Source organism: Peromyscus californicus, unplaced genomic scaffold, assembly GCF_007827085.1.
Source record: "Peromyscus californicus insignis strain IS unplaced genomic scaffold, ASM782708v3 Scaffold_5__1_contigs__length_169319896, whole genome shotgun sequence".
NCBI classification, from domain to species: Eukaryota; Metazoa; Chordata; class Mammalia; order Rodentia; family Cricetidae; genus Peromyscus; species Peromyscus californicus.
Genome location: NW_026294573.1, coordinates 85,798,857 through 85,821,003, shown reverse-complemented (window position 1 = coordinate 85,821,003; position 22,147 = coordinate 85,798,857). Strand labels below are relative to the sequence as shown.

Below are 22,147 nucleotides of genomic sequence, written 5' to 3'. Positions count from 1 at the left end.
CTGCTTTAGGCTGCAAAGAAAATGGTGTTGTGAAGCTGCAGGACAGTCAATACCTTTGATAGACGGGTGCCGTTACATACTACCTTTTGGAATTTGGGGGAAAATTAAAATGTAGTAGTTTATCCAAACTATGAGGTGCTACTTAACAAAGTATTTCCAAGAGACAGATTCTTGGTCTCAAGAAAGGACAAAAGCCAGTTTCAAAATATGACATGTTATTTTGCATGGACTGTAGACTGTGTCCCCTTAAAACCAATATATTGAAACCTAATGCCCAAAAGGATGCTATTCAGATATGAGGATCATCATAAGGCCCCATGGATAGGTTCAGTGGCCTAACCACAGAGACCCCAGTCCATTCTGTCATCTGAAGACACAGCAAAGACAGCAAATACAGACATCTTAATGGACAAGACAGAGTGCCTTCAATAGGCACTGAATTTTCTGGCCCTTTTTAGCTTTGCTTCTTAGCACCAAGACTGTGAAAAAGAGATCTGTGTCTTTATAAAGCCACCTGGTCTAAGGCATTTTGTTGCTGCAGCCCAAATGGACTGATACATCCCACTTACAGTTTTGGTTGTGAGCCCATCCTTTAATGACTAAGTAATCTCTCCAGCCCCATTCTACTGATTTAATGTCTGTGAAATGGTGAAATTACAGCTGTGATGGAGGATGCTAATAGAATTCCCAGGGATATACAGAAAGGGCAAGAGGGAAGAGGCTATTGTGGGATAGTCCAATATGGATACTCAGGATGCAATGCAATGATTCTGAGTCTCTGTTGTCCATGTTTTTACAAACCAACATGTTATGTGATATCCAGGACTAACACACACACACACACACACACACACACACACACACACACACACACACACACAACCCCCCCAACGCCCCCCATGCACATGCACACGCACACACCGTGTATGCGACACTACTGAAATCTAAAGCCAAGAGTTTATATCCAATGATAGAATTATTCTTCATTTATGCAATCTATTACTTGGAGAGAAACCAAGTGAAGGGTACAGAAGTGTCTTTGAATAATATCTCATTAATTACATATAAATTGTCTCAAAATCACAGTGCATACATATGAATATGTTATAAATATACATAAATAAAGACGGTGCATGTAAATGCACAGCACTAGACTTTGCATCCAAGGAAACCCAACCAAGTCTGATCTACATCTTACATACACCCCCAGCCCCTCCTCTCCTCACAGTGCCAGGAGAGGTCCAGTGGAAGCTGGTGGGAGACAGAGGGTAAGTTTTCTTTGCAAAATACGGACTTTTCAGACAAACACTTTAGGAAAGAAGCAGTGGTTCCCAACCCTTTAGCCCTTGCTGCTTGCTGGTTTTTATCCAGGGTTGGCACTATAGGGTACAATGGGAACCCTGGGGCTGCACTATCTATATGGCTATTTTTGGCTATTTGGCTGATGGAGGTATTTTCTCAAGTGCTAAGGGTAAACCTTCGTATGTGTACCAATTAAACTAGCTTACTTTAAAACAGTAGGTTGACAAAATTAAAAACGTAGGCATTTTTATGAGGTCTGATTCCAATTTTTCTTTCAAATTTCTTTTCCCCCCCTTTCTTCTATAGAGCGTTGTGTTAGGGCAGTTCCCTTGAGCTCCTTGGTACTAGAGACGCCTTTCTCCCTTGGCTTCCTACTTTTAATTTGTAGTCAAACTTCTCTCGTCAGCTCTGTCTTGCCTGCTCAGTCTACTTCGGCAATGGTGGGACTCCCGGGCACCTTACCTGTGGCTGCATTGATGGTTGCTGGATCACTCTCCTTGTCTCCCTTCACAGCAGAAACGCCAACCCCGTATTCAGTTCCTGGCCTCAGACCTGAAAGAGAACGTGCAGGTGGGGCTCAGTCTAGAAGAGTTGAGGGTCTCAGAGGACTATAAGAGTGACCCCAGACTGGACCCTGGCCACTGTGATTTCTGTACATCCATCCCCTGTTACAAACTAACCTGAAGCACTTACAGTGGGAGGAACGGCTAGAACCCGATCTCTGGCAGGTTGGAAAACAGGGGCACGCGGCAGCAGGCTCCCCGTCCTTCTGGTCAGAGCTCACCTGTGAGAGTGGTTTTGGTTGTGGCTTGCTGGCTCTTTGGAACATCAGCCTCAGCATGGTCCCCTCCTGAGATAGGTGCGTACTTAATTCTGTAACTGTCGATGTCCGCTTTGACATTCCGCCATTCCAAGGTGACGCTGCTGTCTGTCTGGGAGACACGGCGAAGATTCTTGGGTGCATCCAGGCCTGTTTAGGAAGAGAAAGGGAGATTGGCACTATGCCAGACACCAGGAGAGTAGGAGATTTGACATTTCTATCAGAGATTCAAAAGGCACCTGCCAGTGGATGGAAATGTTAGAATCTTCCCCCTCCCAGCCCCTGTCCTGGTAGCTGGTACATGAATTTAAACAAAGAGCACAGGCCTGGCTCCTTTCTTAATGATTGATATGTGGCATTTTTTAAACTTTTTTGTGTGTCTGAAGAACAATACAAAGCTCCCAAAATAAGCCTGTGAGTGTGAAAACCTGCTCTGTTGAGTCAGTGTATTCTCAATAACTTAGTGCTGACCACCTGCTTCTTACTAAGTTCCTATACAGTGTGTACAGGATGAATACTTGACATTTGGACTCCTTTGAAGTAATGCCACTTGCTAAGGTGTCAGGCAAATGCCTTTACCCACTGAGCCACTACATTTTAACCAGGAATTTGTCTGGAGTATCAGACCAGCCCCTCTTTTCTCTTCCCTCCTTCTCACTCCCAGCTCTCTCTCTCTCATACATGCATGCATATATGTACATATGCACACATGTACATGTGTGCCTGGGTATGTTTTGGAAGGTTATTTAAACCTTTTTTTTTCTTTGAAAAAGTCACCAGTTACAGAGGTGGCAAGGTCCTCTTGCCTGTCTTCAGTGTCACATGAGCCTGGAGGACTCACAGATAGAGGAGGACAGAACCCTCTGTGCTGGTCCTCTGTCTTTTCTGCACCTGTCAGCGGGGCAGGCCTCACCTGTGGTGAAGGTCTCCTTGGCAGGGTTGCTCGACATGTCCACCCTTCGGGAGACAAGGGACACCTCGTACTCGGTGTCAGGCCTCAGGTTCCCAATGGAATACTGGTTCTCCTCATGTGTGAGGTCAATGGTGGTGCGGTCTCCAGGCACGTCCTTGATGCCATAGGAGAGCTCGATGCTATCAATCTCAGCCAGGGGCTTGAACCAGGTGATCAATGCTGTGGTGTCTGTGACGTCTCTCACCTCGATCTGGCTGGGGGCATCCAGGCCTGTGACCAGCAAGAGAACAGCAGCTTCAGAGGTCAAGGCCAGGAGCAGGGGCTGAGCATAGGGTGGGGAGTGCTTTGCAGCAGCCCGTGGTAGGCATTTGGTTCATAATGATCCCTTACTTTCTTTTGCCCTAGGGAGTCTCAGTTTCTGTTTGGCAAGCTCCAAGAAGAGACTATGGTATCTACCTCGAGGGCTCTTGTGCTCGTTTTATAAATAATAAAACAGATGGAGCCTGTACAGTATCTAGAATGGAGCCTGGCACACAGCAGATCCATGATAGAAATTCTTCCTTTGCTGACGTCACCATGAGCATCACTGTTAGCAGCTACTGTTCTCATGAACTGAAGAAGTGTGTGTGTGTGTGTGTGTGTGTGTGTGTGTGTGTGTGTGTGTGTGTGTGTGTGTTTGTCTGAGCGTTTGTCTGTGTGTTTGTGTGGGGGTCTGTGTGTGTGTGTGTGTGTGTGTGTGTGTGTGTGTGTGTGTGTGCATGTGTGTGTGTATACAGAGGTCAGAGGACAACCTCAAGTCAAGCGTCGTTCCTCATGGATGCCCACCTATTTTCCTGAGCCCTAGTCTTTCATGGACCCCAAACTCACCTAGTAAGCCAGGTTCTACCTATCTCCAGTTTGCCAGCACTGCAGAACTGGTACTACAGGAGCACGCCATCAACCCAGCTTTTTAATGAGAAGTCAAGTCCTCCTGTTTGCAAGGCAAAGCCTTTACCAGCTGAGCCCTCTCCTCAGCCATGTCTGATTTCATTAGACAAAACTTTCCTGGATGATAGATAACTTTTCTGTTAGGATTATGGAGCAGAGCTATGAGACAATGGGCTGTCCTGAGGGCTTGTAACGTTTTTACTACATTTATTTGTGTGTGTGTGTGTGTGTGTGTGTGTGTGTGTGTGTGTGTGTGTGTGTGTGTTGCATGTACACACACAACCCATATTTCGAGTTCAGAAGGCAATTTCTGGGGTTTGGTTTTTTCCTTCCGCCATGTGGGACCTAGAGGTTGAATTCAGGTTATCAGGCCCCTTCCCCTAGCTGAGCCACCGTGCCAGCCTCGAAGTTGTTTTTGACAAAAAAGAACTAGGGCAGGAGTCACTGCTATTTCAAGCCTTGCCCATTTTTGTCTCCTCATCCTGGGTGTCCTGTGTGGCCCTGTGAAACTCATTTCCTGCCCCGTCTGCCTTGATCCCATGCTTCCTTACCTCTGAGTATCTCCAAGGCTGTTCTTATGTTTCTTCTCCTGAGATGGTCCTTCACTGAACCTCTCCTGTCCATCCTTTCAAATGTCTCTTTTATGTCACAGCCTAGGCAGGATCCTCATCACCTCTGTTGTAACCAAGTATGCACATCTGCCCTCCTTGTAGCCACTACTTCCCTGAGAGAGTTTTGTGATAGAACCCTTATCTCACTGTCTTGTTACAGATGTTTATACAGTTTAGATACATTTAAGATTGGGTCACTCAGCCGGACGGTGGTGGCACATGCCTTTAATCCCAGCACTCGGGAGGCAGAGCCAGGCGGATCTCTGTGAGTTCGAGGCCAGCCTGGTCTCCAAAACGAGTTCCAGGAAAGGCGCAAAGCTACACAGAGAAACCCTGTCTTGAAAAACCAAAAAAAAAAAAAGATTGGGTCATTCCTTTATTCAGAAAATGATGTTTGGCGTTTGTGATCCTCAGGTCATCCTGGGCATGTAATGTGTGTTTCTTATTTTTAAAAGCAGTATAGTCTATGCTTTCAGCATCCACCTAAAAAGCACCTTTGGACAGAGGCAGCTGGTATTCATGCAGAGTATAGGAAGAGGACCAGTTTTTGGTATATTATGAGGATGCTTCATGGTCCATTTTTGAAGTCTAAGTGGTTATGTATCAGCTAGTGGTTAATGAATCCACAAAATCATGAGAATGATGTTCTATGTTGACAGTGACACTGCCTTGCCTTCTTACAGTCACAAGTCAGCCACAAGGCCACTTAAACTGCTAAGGAGGTTGGGTTGTGGCTAAGGATACTGACACCCCAACTTTGGATCCCTTGAACAGTGAAGACTGACATCACTCTGTGCTGGCCCTGTCTCATGGTTCTGTGCCATCCGTGCCTCATTCTTGTGACAGCTTCATGAGAAAGATGCTATGAAGCCATTTTTTCCAAACGTTGGATCCAAGACTTAAAGAAGTGGATATTTTAAAGTGATAAAGAATAGTGAGGAAGGAATTTAAACTCAGGACACCACACCCTTTCACTTTCATAGGACAATGGATTTCATTGGCATTTATGTGTCAAAAATGATCACAATAAACCTCCTTGAGGTGCCAGAGAGAAAGAATCAAATGCATTTTGCAACAAAAAGTTAAGGTCCTTTAATTCTGAAAAAATCTCAGAAACTTCTGCAAAAGGAACAGGAAAGTGTGTGTCCATCAATGTTGGTATTTACATGTTCTGGAACTTCCAAGGCTGGGCGTTTGTCCTTCCAGAAGCAGAATATAAAGCAGCCAAGTCTCAAATTTGGATTAACGGCAGGAAAAGAAATGCCATCTGCCTCTTCAGTGTGCTTTCCTACAGTGGATAAGCATTTCCTTGATCTCTTCACTGCCTTGCTGGTGATCTAATGATTTTTTTCCTGTCGGTACCTGCCTTGTACCTACCACAGAGAGTTCTTGTCAGGATGATGGAAAACACTTGCTTATGAAGGAGATGGTCCCCTGAATTGGCCCTGAGCTATGTAAAATGTGCAAGCGTCCAAGTGCAAGATGTTCCTTCTTGCCATTCGTCAACAGATGTAAATTTCCCAGCAAACCCCTGCCAACAAGTGTTAATTTCTCAAAGAGCTGGCACATCTGTTTTCTTGAAGAAAATAAGACATTTTTTTTTGTACTAAACAGCAATGCAGTATTGTTTTCTCTATTCTTCCTTTATCTTTTTAAAAAAATGTTTTCTGTTAAGACAATTCCAAATTCACTTTTAGCTCATAGAAATCTCTAGTGTGTTAAATCCTATTCCACCCCAAGAATTTCTGAGGATATTAGTACCAAGTGAGAGCTGTGTGTGTGTGTGTGTGTGTGTTTGACAATGTGTGTGTGAATTTGTAAATGTGTATGTGAGTGTTTGTGTGTGACTTTGTGAAAGTGTGTATGTGAGTATATGAGTTTATGTGTATATATATATGAGTGTGTGTTTGGATATATGTGTACATGTGTGTGAGTTGTATGTGTTGTGTAAATGTGTATGAGTGTGTGTATTTATATATGTGTGAAAGAATGTGTGTGTGTGTGTGTGTGTGTGTGTGTGTGTGTGTGTGTGTGTGTGTGTTTGTAGGTCAGGTCAACCTTAGGCTTCATTCCTCAGAAACCTCCACCTCACTTTTTGAGACAGGGCTCTGGCTAGCCTTGGTCTGGCCAGCAAGTCTCAGGGATGCTCCTTTCCCCACTCCTCGGCTCTGGATTACATTATTTGTCTGCATGCCTGGCTTCTTATGTGACTGCTGTGGACTGAACTCGGGTTCTCATGCTTGTGTAGCCAGTGTTCTTCTGTCTGAAATATCGCTCCAAGCCCTTCAAGTAAGATTTTATTTAGGTTTCTATTGAGACATGAAATCAACATTCTGCAACAACCACAGTGTAGTCAAGGCAGCCATGCTTGGAGTCATGACCATGACTGTCTGGACTGCATGATGGTAAAGTGATTCACCTTCTCCAAGGCTTAGTCACTACTCTTCATACACACTACCATGAACACATGGCTCACCTCTGTCATGGGAGACTTAGTATGAGCATTAAATGAGATAATGTGGTAGATGGCTTGTGATAATCTCAATAATGTCTCTTTCTGCACCCATAGTTTCTGAGAATGTGACCTTGAGGGACTTCACAGAGGAGATATATCTGTTTCTCTGTCTCTCATACTTGGACTGGACTGAGTATTTACTCTGAGACTAGTGATAGAAATGCCAGTTTGGAGTCTACTCCACAGCCACACCAACATGCCAACACCCCACAGAATAGAAAATCACCATCTTGTTGTGCTTTGCTTTTGTTTTTTTTTGAGACAGTGTCTCACTCTCTAGCTTACACTATCCTGGACCTCACTATGGAGACCAGGATGTTCTTGAACTCATGTCAATACTCTCGTTTCAGCTGCCAGAGTACTAGGATTACAGGTGACTATCTTGACTGGGGCCATCCTAGGCCAAGCAGTCCCAGCCCACAGAGATACACGAGTGATCCCAGTCAAGGACAAACACCAGAGAGCTGAGTCTAAGGCCAAATCACAAACCTGCAGAATTACACTTAAGCAAAATCTCACTGATGCATCTGCTGGGTCAGAGGGCATGCCTTAAGCCAGAAAGCACAACAAGACACAGCTCTATCACAGGTCTTGGGTAATACTCACGGGTTGTGGTCACTTTCTTCAAGCCAGGGCCTCGGGTGTTGTTTTTCACAATGTGCAGAGATATTTCATATTCTTGCCCAGGAGCAAGGCCAGTTTGTCGGTAAGAGGTCTCTGGTCGCCTCAAGCTTTTGGTGATCTCTTCCTCATCTTCTTTATTCTGAAGATGAAAGCACAGTACTAAGTTTCAGAGGCTGTAACAGTCCTTCATTCCCATGCTTTATTTATTTCTGTCTTTTGTTTCACTTTTTCATTGGGTGCCCCTTTGTCTCACAGTAGATTAGGAAGTTTGATGCTGAGAATACAGAGATGGGAAGGCTGCTTCTTGAGTTCATTCTTTCCTCCTGCACACACCTGCACTTACCCTGTCAAATGGCATAGAGTGAGAGACACCACTCAACCTATCCTTTGATAATCCAGTGGTTGACATCAGAGAAGTTGGCAGATTGTCCCGTGGGCTCACAGATAATTGGGAACAGGGCCTGAGTTATGACCAGGAACCTACTTTAGCTGCTCTTTGGGGCTTGGGGATATCTACTCAAATTTGAGACATCCCAGGAGATACTGTATGGGATAGACTGGCTCTGGTTCTGTTGCCTCCAAATAGAGATTTGCAAGATGGCACCTATAGATGACTTAATTTACATTCATCTGGACTTTCATCCCTAAGCGCTACACTTTTTCACTTACTAACAGTAGGGGAAAATCAACTTCAACTATGTATGTGAACACACAAAGTGATAGTGCCCAGTCTTCCACACAAAGCTAAGGAAGCTGGGTGACATGCATGTCTGGAGGAACTTTTGACGACTCTGTGGATCCTCTATGTCAAATCCTCCTCCTCCTTGGAGCCCCTCACCATATTCCGGAAGATGATCTCCCAAGTCTCGAAAGCAATGTCTAGAGGATCCCACTCTACTTCCACAGATGTCTCCTTGATAGACTTGAATTTTAGTCCTTCGGGTGCAGGCAAGTCTGTAAGAAATAGCACAACTGGGATGTAAGGAGGGCATGCAGCTATGGATCCACTAAACCCATGATGGATAGCTGTCGCTTTGAGGCTGATAACCAGATCTGGAGTCTACTTAAAGGTTCTTCTGGCATGCTGTGTATTATGTGAGGAAATATGAAAATCCCTATTATGACCAATCATATGACTGTCTATTTGCAGTGTCATATGGTTGAACTAACAAAGCATGTGTAGGATTTGGAAACAGACACAGAACAGCATCTAACTCCACCACTGATAACATTGTGACTTTCGACAAGGTTTACACCAAGTGCTGAGATCATTTCTTTTCCTGGGAGAAGGTGGTAACTAACTGTGTCTGCCTTGGGAATGAACCAAAGACTGAGTGATACGTTCCGCGAAGTCTGCTGGCCTGGCTCTTGGCATGCAGTGTACAGTCAGTAAGGAGAGGCTGATGCTGTTATTACTAAGCAAGTAAGGGCCAGTTTCTAGCCACAGCTTGCTGTTCGGGCATGAAAGTAATTACAGCAATGTGAGACTCTTACAAGAACAACTTGAAACAGACAGTGAGTTTGGTAGAACAGAACTCCATACAATGATGCTAAGATGGCTAAGGTCTACTCTTCCAAGACTGCCCAGGTCAAAGCCCAACTCCATCTTTGTTAACTGTGGGGTTTGAGATGAGATGATAAACTATTTAGTCTCAGTTTCCTCACAAACAAATACTTCTGTCTCATTGGGTGAAATTTGTTAGTATTTATTGAGCACTAAAAACAAAGTGTGTATAGTGCTACAGAGCTAGGCCAAGGCCTGGTGAGTCTATACAGAATCCTTTGACTACTCACAGGTAGCAACCCTGGCACTGACAGGGATGCTCCTCTTGTTCTCCAAGATGGCGAACACACGGATGAAGTACTCCACTCCTGGCTCCAGCTCCCGGATGGTAGTGGATGTCTGGTCCCCAGGCACACGGAACTGCATCTCCAGGCCATCAGCATGGGTGGGTGTGTACATAATGAGATACTCAGTGACCCGCATCTCATTGTCCCATGCCAGGTTTACAGTCTCTTCTGTTACTTCTGTCACAATAAGGTCTTTGGGAGGGGACACTGGGAAGAAGAAGAAAGGATATTGGGGGTCAAGAGAACACCTCTAGTGCCCTATAGGTTTAACTTCCTTGACAAGTCTCTTCTATTATTTGCAATAGAGACTCGAAGTTGTCTCTTCTTCATGTTGCTCCTAACATTCTGGACTCAGTCAGAACCCTGCTATGATTAATCTTTTCTTTTTAGTGGTGTTCAAACCTAGGGTCCTGTGCATACTAGTGCTAGAGAAATTATGCACTTTTGCTCTTACAGAGGACCAGGATTCCTTCTTCATCACCCATATGGTGGCTCACAACTGCCCATAACTCCAGTTCCAGGGGATCTGATGCCCTCTTTTAACATCTTCAGGTACAGGCTCACATGTATATGGTGCATATACATACATGTAAGACAAACACTAATACCTATAAAATAAAATAAATAAATCTAAAACAATATTTAAAGGGGTTCTGTCACATTTCCTGTAACCAAATTCCCCTCCTCTATTTCTTAAACTTGAGATCTTGTATCTCAGCTTCTGTAGTAGCTGGGTTTGTAGACCTTTGCCATCAGAAGTAGCTTTGTAATCCATTAGCCCATTGTCTTCCTGCTAAAATCCCTGGTCTAGAGTTTTGCTTTCAACTCTTCATGTGACCTGGTCCCTCCCACTTTTCCACTTTCTGGGTCCTAGCCCAGACTTAGACCATGGGTACAGGAAAGCATTATCTCAGCCTGCCCTCCTGTGAGTAGTCTTAGAGGGTTCATCTAGCCAGATTCTTCTGTTCCTTAGATGTGAGTGAGGCCAAGAGGTTTTCCTGCGGTTGTCTTCATCAGGTTTGGGACTCACATTTCTTTGCTAAGCCTGCATAACTCTGCCATACTAAACACTTGGACTATTTATTTGTTCCTCTATACCTTTGGAAGATGTTCTCAATCATGATATGCAGATGAGAGAAATAGAGAAGACTGTCTTTGAACATGAGTGTTTTTGTTCTTTACTGTGTTTTCATTTAGCCAGTGTTTCCTGAATAATACTTTATCTCTCTGCTTGTGCTAACTGCTGGGAACAGTGCTCCTTTGGGAGATGCTCACAGACCTTGGATAAAGCTAGCACCAAAAGAAAACGTAAGGGACAGGTCTAGTTCCCAGGTAACCAGCAGACTGCATTAATAACTTCACCTTATTTAACCGCAATGTCTATTCAGTCCAGCTGAATTATCACTTCTCTTCAAATGGAAGAAGTTTGTTTGCTGTTGGTTTAAAGCCAGAGCAGAGAAGGAAAGGAGGCTGATACTTAGAAAAGGGCATTGGATGGTAGACTCAATATAGATGAGGTAGATAGGTTTAAGTACCAGCTCTGAATCCTTTTGACAACAATATCACTTGTCTGAGCCTTTGAGTCCAAATTGCCCTGTGCCAAGAGACTGACCACAACCCCTCAAAGGGTCAGAGAAAGAGTGTGTGTTTAACAGAAATACACTAACAGGATGCATTAAAAAATTGGTGTGTTGATAAATCCAAAGGTTGTTCTCTGATAGGCATCCGGTATGTACATCATCAGGACCACCTGATGCCAACTTGCTGATACTCACCCTCAGAGCAGTCTTCCCCCATGTAGCCTTCATTGCAGATGCAGCGGCCTGAAACACATTGTCCCAGATTGCTGCAGTCACTGGGGCACGAGCGTTGCCCACAGTCCAGGCCTGTGAAGCCTTCATGACAGATGCACTGGCCATCCTCACAGCGGCCTTGGCCGTGGCAGTCACTGGGGCACCTTTGCTCTTTGCAGTCTTTGCCAGTGAAGCCCTCATGGCAGATGCACTGGCCATTCACACAGCGGCCGTGACCATGGCAGTCATTGGGGCAGGAGAGCTCAGCACAGTCAGGGCCGGTGAAGCCATCCTCACATATGCATTGCCCAGCCACACAGTGGCCCCGCTGGCTGCAGTCCCGGGGACAGCGTCGGTCTCTGCAGTCTTCCCCAGTGTGGTCGTCATCACAGACGCACATGCCGTTCACACAGCGGCCATGGCCGTGGCAGTCATTGGGACAGCTCATCTCACTACAGTCAAAGCCCTTGAAGCCTTGTTCGCATACGCACTTGCCCTGTACACAAAGGCCCCGGTTGTGGCAGTCATTCGGGCATCGCTGCTGGCTGCAGTCTTCTCCAGCGTAGCCCTCATCACACACACACTGCCCATTGACGCAGCGGCCGTGCCCACTGCAGCCGTTGGGGCACTGTAGATCCCCACAGTCGGCCCCTGTGAACCCGTCATCACACTCACACTGCCCATTGAGGCAGCGGCCACGGTGGTGGCAATCCGCAGGACACCGTTTTTCACTGCAGTCTGCACCGGCAAAGCCCTCGTCGCAAACACACTGTCCCTCCTCGCACTGGCCATGGCCCTGGCAGTTGTTGGGGCAGGTGAGCTCACCGCAGTCTTCGCCCGTGAAACCTTCCTCACAGTAGCAGGTGCCGTTGACACAGCGGCCGCGGTCGAAGCAGTCATTGGGGCAGATGAGCTCACTGCAGTCCTCTCCTGTGAAGCCCTCATCACACACGCACTCGTTCTCTACGCACCGCCCACGGTTGTAACAGTTGTTGAGGCACAGGGGCTCATTGCAATCATCACCAGCAAAGCCATCTTTGCACACACACTGGCCGTCCACACACATCCCATGTTCCTCGCTGCAGGGCACCGGGCAGACTTCTAGGCCACAGTCAACCCCGGCATAGCCTTCAAAGCACACACAGACTCCATTCACACACCTGCCCTGGTCGTTGCAGTCATTGGGACAGGCCAGCTGGCTGCAGTCCTCACCAGTGAAACCCTCGTCACAGACACACTGTCCGTCAAGGCACTGGCCTCGGAGGTTACAGTTTCCGGGACATTCGGGCTCAGAGCAGTTGGGGCCTTTCCAGCCTGGTTCACAGACACAGCCACATCCTTCGGCGCTGAAGTTGCCTCGGCCACTGCAGAAGGGCCTGGAGTCCAGACGGCCTGCAGGGAAGATAAACAGGTACCTAGCAGAGTTCCGCCAGAGCAGTTTCTTGGTACTCACATGAAAAACCCTGACCCAAATTCAGTTGCATCTTTAGGCATCAACTGGCTTGGGGAGCAGGTGCTTAGGGGAGACAATAAGAAGGAATTCACATTCAGTCTACACTATCATTAAACCTACTGCGTCTTCTCGCTTGCATTTCTCCCCAAGGGGGTTGACAGCTAGAAAACGAACTGGCTTATTAATAAAGATAAACTTATTAAAATTGCCTTAGAAGCCTAGCGTCCCACAGCACTCCTTGCATAGGGCAGTCAGGTCCACTCTTGAAATTGTTATCAATCTCCTTTCTGGTAGAGTTTTCTAAGTGGTAGAAACAGATACTCATTTCTGATTTGAAGTTAAAGCTTCATGAACCTTGGTGAATGGAATTAATTAACTCCAAAGGAGCAGAACTCCTGGAATGGCTGCACAAGAGGCCAGGATATCCCTCAAGGAGAGTGAAGACACCCAGGCACACCCAAAGTCTATGTCCTTCTTTGTCATCGAGTTATCCTGTGACAGTTGGTCAACTTTTCAAATCCAGTTCTTAGATTTACAGAGGGATGTTAACCCTATCTTAAAGGATTGTTTGGAGGATCATACAAGACAATCGCAGTGTCGGGTGCATAGAGGTGGCTGTATGTACCAGCCTTGACCAGACCACCTTCACATCATCACACTGTGTTCTATCACATTTGAATACGTTCTTCCCGATTCCCACAGACTCAGCACCACCCAGGCAGAAACGTGCATCTGTAAGAACATAGGACTGTGGAAGATCATGTTAACTCAGCAGAACCCTGAGAATCTCACTGCCCCCTGGGCCTTTGCTTCTTTCTTTGTACAATGAAGTGATGGGGCTACAGCAGTCTCTTTGAGAGGGTACCCTTGGGAGAAGGAGTGGTGTGTTATTCTCAGACATTTTAGGGTAACTAAGAGTTAGATTTCAGGGTCAAACATGTTTGACTAAGCTATAATTAAAGTGGGCACTGGAGAGACAACGACTCAGCATTTCACATTACTTGCTGTGTAATCACGAGGAGCAGCGTTCAGATCCCAGTGCCCAAGAGCTGTGTGTCTCATATATGCCGATAATCCCATCTTCCGGGTGAGTAGAAACAGGGGGATCACTGGGGCTTGCTGGTTTCTAGCTTAGCTGAGAAAATGAGAGCCCTAGGTTTAAGGAGAGATGCTACCTCAAATGAATGGTCAGGGAGTGATAGAGAAGGATTCCCAAAGCCCTCTTCTGGCCTTAGTGCATGTATACAAGAGTGCAGACCTGTAAACACACACACGTGTGCACACAGTCACACACAGACATACACACATGGAAATAGTAAAATATTAAATCTTAATACTTAGATTTGTTTATTTTATTGTTTTGTATGGAGGAATGCCTTGCGTGCATGTGTATGCATGTACCACTTGTGTGCCTGGTGCACGCTGAGGTTAGAAGGTGTTGATCCCCTGAGAGTGGAGTAACAGATGCTGTGAGTGTCCATGTAGGTGATGGGAATGGAACCTGGATCCTCTGGGAGAGCAAATACTCTTAACCGCTGAGCCAACTGTCCATACCAATAAATCTAAAAGATACAATTAAAGTAAAATAGGGCCTCAAGAAGCAGATTTTTTTCAAAAGCTGGAAAATTGGTGTGAGAACTATTATTACCATGACTCTTCCAAGAACATAAGAGAGATGGTTGCACTCTCCACATTTACTTGACCTCATTTTTTTTTAAAATGAACACCTTGACTGTCTAGTTTCTCAGGAAACTATGGTTAGAAACCACTCATAGATTCTTTTCTGCTCATCAGTTTTCCAATTTGCACAGAAACAGGGCAACCAATCCTGGCTCTTACCTTCTGCAGGTTGGAGACAACAACCTGTACCCATGGTGCACTGCTCCCTTAGAGAAGATACCAGCATCTCCAGCTCCTCCAACCTGCTCAGGAGCTCCTTCACATCCGGAGCTGCAGCACAGCCACAGGCCCGGCGGGGGATGTTGATTCGGTGTGTGAACACAATCTGGTTTTCTCCATCCACTGTGTGTTCCTGGAAGCTTCCACTGGACTCTGGGGTGGGGGTTAGGTCTTTCTCTCCATTCACTGACTCCAGATCCACTGAGCACTGAGAGCCCATGGGCAACTTGATGTTGTAGACGTGGTTGAACACCACTGGCTGATTCTCCTCTGGCAGGGTCATGTTCACTCCACTCTGTCGCTTGTGCCGGATGACTTTCTTGATGACCCCACCTTCAGAAGTGTGGGCAAGCAAAACTAGAAAGATGCCTGGCAATAGCCAGGTCATGGCCCCCATGGTGGAGGTTGGATTGGCTAGGTGTCTGTAGATCTGTAGGCTGTCTTAACTTCTAGTAGGATTTGATATTTAGATGTACTCAATAGAATACAGTTGGATGTCCCAATCTTCTTGGAAGAGCAATCTATATAAACAAAGGAAAACAATTGTTATTTGTGTCTACCACTGATGTGCACTGTGGAGTGGCTGCAATTCTGGGTAAAGTTTCATTTAATGTCTCAGGTGTCTGAAGCTTTTATATCCCCCTAGAAGAATCTTGCAAGTTTGAAGGAATGATGTTATGCATTATTCAACTTTCAGAAATGTAAGGTGATGGTAGAGAATAGAAAAACACAGCAAAATGTTAGAGTAAGTTGGGCATGGGTTATTTAATTTTCCTCCTTATGACACTTTTTACTGTGGAAATCAGGGCCAATGGCAGGCTTAAAAGACTGATGTAATGAGAACATTACGTAGAAATCATTCATTGTCTCCCAGTATTGACGAGTCTTGCCTTCTGAGGGAATTTTTCTGGTGCCGTGAAGGCTTGCAGCCCCAGGAGATGTTCAGTGACTCCTGATTGTAATTCCTCAGTCTCCAGGCTGAGGTAAGCACTGCTGTTTCTCTATCATGGGAGACAGAGGGGAAGGCAAAAGACTCAGAGGAGAAATGATGTTTTAATTCCAACTGCTTCTTCCTAGTCACATGGCTCTTACATAGTGTTTAATCTTTTCACCTCAGACCCTCTTCTCCTTGATTTATCTTTTCAGAACATTCCACAGTCTTGGCTTTAGAAGAACTTGACAGAATACTTTTGAACCAGGTGTCCAAATTAAGAGATGTTCATGAGCTTTATGAGCTTCAGACTGACCAGCACAGACAGATTTTATACTGAATTTTCTATAGCAACCAAAGTTCTGTGGGTGGTAGAAATAAATATAAGACCAAGTGTCTACTCTTTTGGGACTTAGCAACAGAACTAGGGAGAAAATGGAATAATTCCTTCAGTATTTAGGGAACAAAGAAAAATAAGAATGCAGGTGATTTGTTTTCTGGGTACAGGAGTCAACTGCTTATGACTTTGAAAAACAAAGGAAGTGTCCAAAGAATGGCAGAGTATGGGTTATTGGAAAGAATGCAATTTGTGTTGAGATGTAAATAGTCAGGATTATATGAGACAGAGTGTGGAGAAAGATATACCTCTAAGTAATTCTGACTGCTGAGCTATCTTATTTATCTGTCACATAGTCACTCATACGCATAGACATTCAGATAGGAGAGGGGAACTGTCAAAGGTGGTTGAGAAATTACTTTGTGAAAATATGAGTGCCAAGCTAAACTCAGGCTGGTTTTAAGACTTACAAAATAATGACTTATACATACATATGAGAGTAATCTATAGTTAGCATAAAGTTACCTATGGTTTTCTTTCACTATGACATGTGCTTGAGCTATTGGTTGAGACCCTAAAGTAAGAATTAAGGACAATGTGGGAAGAAGGAAGCTGTTTCATTGTGTAGTTGAGAGATCCATAGGGGAGGATTACCTGTTACATCAGCTCACGGTGCTCTGAGGATTGGGGATGCTTCTGTGATTTGGGAACAGTTAAACACATCTTCAGTGTTATAGAAGACACATCTAAGCACTTTCTGGCTCAGTAACTTTGGCAAGGTATTTATTCTTTAATCCATGACCTCATTTATAAAAGAGGGGTCAAAACAATTTCAAAGATGGCTCAGTCAGTAAAGTGCTTGTCATGAAAACACAGGACTTGAGTTTGATCTCCAGAATCCATGTAAAAGGCTGGGCATAAGAGCACTTCCTTGTAGATCCCTGAGGCTCCTGCCTAATCCGCAAGTTCCAAATCAAGTAAGAGGCCCAATCTCAAAAATAGACAAACAAACAAACAAAAACAAAAACCAAACAAACAAATAAAACACACACACACACACACACACACACAAGCGAAGTTCATGGTCCCTGAGGAAATTGAAACTGATGAAAGGCATTTGAGATTGACCTTTGGCTTCTGCAACAATAACAACAACAACAACAACAACAACAACAACAACACACACACACACATCAGAGAGAATCAAGGACTAGAGATCTGTGCTAAAGCTTGAGTACGTTGTCTGGCCCATTGTAGACACTTAGTCATCAGGACATGCCATTCTGTTGCACTCGGGATCACAACATAGAAGAATCTGTGCTAATAGTTTCTTTTGCTTAAGTCAGAACTTGATCTCTTACTGTAATCCAATCCCAAATTTAGTGGCAACTTGGACCTAGATTAGAGAAGCTATAGAAATCACTGTTGTCTGAGAAAGTAAGCCTTGTGAAGATCAATTTGCTAGAAGTAGAAAGTTGTGCTCTAGAGAGGGTAGAAATGGAGAGAAGTAATGATGTTAGCAATACAAAATAATCTCCTGCATGCAGACAACTGGTTGGTTTATGTCTTCTTTGAGGGCAGACTTTGGGGAAATTAGTTGAGATTGCAGTCTGAGAGATTAGGTTAGACATGGGGAGTCAAGATTGGATAACTATGCTTTTATAATTTCAGGAGGGACAATTTAATCTACAAAGACCATAAAAATCACAGATAGATGATTATCATTGAAAAATTTATTATATATTTACCTACATGTGTATCAGTAAACCACATGAATGCTTTTTAATTGTTGTGGCCAGAAGAGGGAGTCGAACCCTTTGCAACTCAAGTTATAGATAGTTGTGAGCTGCCATGTAGGTGCTGGGAATCACACCCAAGTCCTCTAGAAGTGTAGCAAATGCTCTTAATGGCAGCATCATCTCTCTAGCTCCCTAGACTTCTTTCTATTCATGGGAAGTGAGTGGTAATAAAGGGACTGGAGCATATTGTCGGAGACTGATAACTTGTGCTTCTTTACTCAAAGCTGAGAAAGCCAATGTTAAGTTGGGCAGGATTAGCATACATCAATCCCAGGGAAGCAGGTGTGGGGTTGCCTTCATGTCTCCAAAGGAACAAGTGCTGTTGTAGTTTATGGATGACAAAATTGATGACAAGAATATGCACACATCAGCACTTGGAGATTTTAACCTTTAAGGAGCAGCATGAGATAAACTAAGGGTTATTTTTTGACATCTCTCCACTGGCCGGAGACTATTGTGAGATAAAGGAGTTCATCCTTGAATATTTTCCCTGGTCACAGCTGGAGAATACACAATACATGGTTTCTGTTTTAGACAGTATCATCTTTATCTGGATAGCTTTATGTGGTTCGAGACACACTTCTGGTGAAAGTGTGATTAGTAGCTCATGGAATGTGTTTATCTTTTTGACTTAGGTACATACATGGAAAGTCCTTGACTTGGATAGACAACAATAATTCCATTTTTTCAAATGCAGATGAAATTTGTTTCCACATCATTTTGGCAACTCTAAGGTATTACAGCAAAATTTTCTTTTGGCTTACAGGGAAAAGAATTTTATTGTGCTCAGTCAGTCAAGCATGGGGCTGCTAACACAGGCTTCTAAAATGGTCTACAAATTCCTCACCCTTTGTCCCTCCCAACATCCATAAATTCCTTCTTGGAATGTGTCAGGAAGAGCCAGGAGCCAGGAAACAGCCTTAAGTGTGGATTTGTTTTCCAAGGATATCTGACCCTCTCATTTGAGTGAGTCCAGCACACTCTGGGTGAAAAAACACAGAGAAAACTGACAAGCTGAAGATCCTTTTGAACCCTGAGGGCCTGAATTTCAGCACTGGCTAGTCATTATCTATTTGAGATAGAGTGCCAGTGCCTTAATTGGTGCCTAGGAACATGTCAGTGGGACTGTCAATTGTCCCAGAAACTTGTCACTTAATTCATTTAAAAAATGATTTGTTTTTTTTTCTTTCAATAAAGATTAGTTAAATGATGTCATAATAGGCCTTGGGATAGCCTTGGAATAGTAGAGAGTTTCAGAGACCAGTGATGGACAGCTCTGTGTTGCTATTAATGAAGTCACAGGTCAGTCAAGGAAGCAGACATGGAAACAGATTTTTCCCGAAAGGAATTATAAATGCTAAAATGGACAAATGTCATAAAAGAGACTATACGATGTTTGAGAACATCTGCTCTTGGGGAAGTTAAATATCATTATAACTTGACTTTGTTCTTCCTATTATTATGAGCCAGAGGAGCTGCAAATTGTCTTGAGATAAAACATGACTGGGTGGTAGCAATTCCACATAATTCCACTTAGTAGCTATGGCAGGGGATAGAAAACAATGCATGTCTGGGCCTTTATGTTAACATCTGTAAAATGACAACATGAGTACCAACTGCAAGTGAGAAGAAATGAGATAATTTATGCAAAACACTTCTTAGCTCTGAATTAAAAGAAAGTAGGCTTTATACCTAGTGGGCATGATTGTTTGTGTCTTGTTTGGAGAAGGAGTTTAGCAAAAGGCTGCTCTCTGACTGAAAATAAATTCTTAAGGTACTGTTGAGAAGTCCTTCCTTCTCCAAACACCTATTCATGTTTCTTAAGCCCACTGTTTCTTTATCTTTCCCCATTTTCCTATTTTTTAAAAGAATTATTTAGTTGTGCATGTGTGTCTGTATGCATGCATGTGTGCACATGGGGTGGGCAGAGACCAAATTTGGGAGCCAATTGTCATCTTCCACCCCGTTGGAGGCAAGGTTTTCCTTGCATCTCTGCTGCACTGAGCATGCTGGGCTAACTGGTCCATGAACTTCTAGGTGATTCTGTCTCTGTCTTTCATCCTGCTGAAGGAACATTAGGATTATATACTGTTGCTGTTTCATCTGGCTATTTACATAGTTCTAGGGTTCTGAACTCAGGTCACCAGGCTTATTTCGTCAACACCTTTACTTACTGAATCATCTCTCTAGTTCCCACTGTGACTTCCTCTATGGAAGTGTACAATCCTCAGGGTTTCAGTTAGCCTAGTATCAGGACCATTCTGAAATCCTTAAGAGAAGGAAAAGACTGTGGCTCCAGACCCGGGATTCCCTTAGCTTTAGTCTAATTCAGTAGCAGGAACAAGGGAGTGAATGAGTTGGGTGGAGCTCTTTTCTGGGAGGTCAGAACTTTGGCCAAGGCTTCTCTGAGGCCCAGAGCTGCTGCTGGGATGGTTGTCCATGATACCGGGCCAGCGATTTCTTCAGAACAGACTGTCTGTGGTTTAGTCTTTCAAAATTGTTCTCTTAATGGAAAACACTTGGCCTAACCTCACAGTGCTTTCCATACACAGACAGAAATCAGATTATAGAATCAAAATCACTCTTGTGCAGGGATTACAACCAACAGTAAAGGATCACTGAGTCTAAAAGTGGCACATTAGTGGTACCCATGCACATGATGCACATGCAGATGTTGTTGACAAATAATGACATACTTGTGGGATGTCCCACTGTAGGATTATACTGCATATATTACCCTAAGCAGTCATACACAGTTACCATAGCATATACTTATTTATGAGAATCCTTATGTTGAAATAGATTGGTAATATTATATTGTAATATAATACCAATAGATTGTGTATTTGGAATTTGCTAAGATGGTAGGTCTTTGGTGCTATCAGCATATATAAACAAAGCAGCTTTATGAGTAGATACGTTGTTTATTACCTTTATATTGTGTAACCATTTCTATCTATGTGTCTATCAATAATCACATTATACATCAGTGCTTTTCAACTCTACCTTAGTAAAACTGGGAAAAAATACAAAATAGGGCTAAGGAAATTTCTGTTTACAACAGAGGGAGACTACTACAGAAACCCACAGCCAATCAAAATGCATACTTGTGGAGCCCAGTCCTGATGGATGTATCTACAAAACATTCCCACACATAAGGTTCAGGGAACACTGCAGAAGGGGAGGGAGGGAAGAAAGATTGTGAGAGCCAGAGGATAGGAGAACTTGCTGTGAGATTGTGTCTCCTAGTAATATCTAAAACTATACCCATAAAGTCTCACTAACATGACTAACCAAAAAGGAGCTGAATGAAGATGATACCAATGAACATGAGAAAGTTGACAGGGAAAGCCCAGGAGGCCTCAACCCAACACAAAGAGCTTTAAGGAACTGTGGAACGCTGGGAACCAGAGAGGTGGTCCGCTCTAGGGAAGAATGCACCAATTGGTTATCCAGTTCCAAAAGGCCAACCCTGAAAAACATACATGTAAGTAATATTATATGGACCAAACAGGTTATCTCTAGGAATATATATGTATGTATATATTCATATATGTATACAATAACAGAGAAAAAAAAGGCCATGAATTTGAAGAAGAGCAGGGAGGGGTATATGGCAAGACTTGGAGAGAGAAAGGGGGAGAGAGAAACATTATAATTATATTATAGTCTCAAAACTAAAATAAAAATAATAAAAACAAGGAAGTGCATATGAAAAGTTTCCATTAATCCTTAGCCTGAGTCCATTGTAATGATCTCCAGAGACAACTATCAGGGAAAAGAACTGGGAGGGCTACTGTGCTAAGAACTTTCTAGAATTTCTGATTCTGTATATCTTTATTCCATCTACCCATCCATCTTTATCAAATACCTACCATGTGCCAAGCCCCTAGTTAAGCATCAGTGATACCACAGCAGCCAAAACAAATGTGTTCTCTATAGTAAAAAAGTTTAAAATCCCCTCCTGAATAGTCACAACTGTAACTTCTTTTCAGCCCATTCATGGCTGTTTTAAATGGTCATGATACTCTCAAGTATTACTAAAAACTGGGAACATGTTGCGTGGTCCACAGAAAAAACAGGTATGTTGAGATTCTCTCCAGGAATAACTGCTTCTCACTCATTGTGGGCTTCACAGTGCACACTGGGGAAGAGGGACTGAGTAAAGAGCTGTGAGCTGGTCTCAGATGTCATTGTGAGAATATGCATGAATAAGGGTAGAATATGCATGAATAAGGAGAATATGCATGAATAAGGGTAGGGACAGTGCCAGCCTCAATGAAAGGGTTAAGGAAGGGAGTGGTACTTTTGGTTAAGGAGCTCATGGAGGGCTTACTGGAGAAGGAAAGGCCTAGATGAACCGAATACTCAC

At 43.9% G+C, this 22,147-nt stretch overlaps 1 protein-coding gene across 5 annotated transcripts in view; it reads right to left on the bottom strand.

The window, feature by feature from the left end:
- Tnc (tenascin C) overlaps positions 1–22,147 on the bottom strand; it is a 90,635-nt gene that overhangs the window by 50,289 nt on the left and 18,199 nt on the right. For all 5 annotated transcript variants that reach the window (XM_052716788.1, XM_052716787.1, XM_052716789.1 and 2 more), the window contains 8 exons: positions 14,649–15,229; positions 11,339–12,748; positions 9,507–9,770; positions 8,551–8,666; positions 7,695–7,851; positions 3,036–3,305; positions 2,087–2,272; positions 1,765–1,854 (listed from right to left, as the gene is read on the bottom strand). In XM_052716788.1, coding sequence (XP_052572748.1) covers positions 1,765–1,854; positions 2,087–2,272; positions 3,036–3,305; positions 7,695–7,851; positions 8,551–8,666; positions 9,507–9,770; positions 11,339–12,748; positions 14,649–15,105 — 2,950 coding nt within the window. In that variant the 5' untranslated portion in view covers positions 15,106–15,229. The remainder of the gene's footprint in view (positions 1–1,764; positions 1,855–2,086; positions 2,273–3,035; positions 3,306–7,694; positions 7,852–8,550; positions 8,667–9,506; positions 9,771–11,338; positions 12,749–14,648; positions 15,230–22,147) is intronic.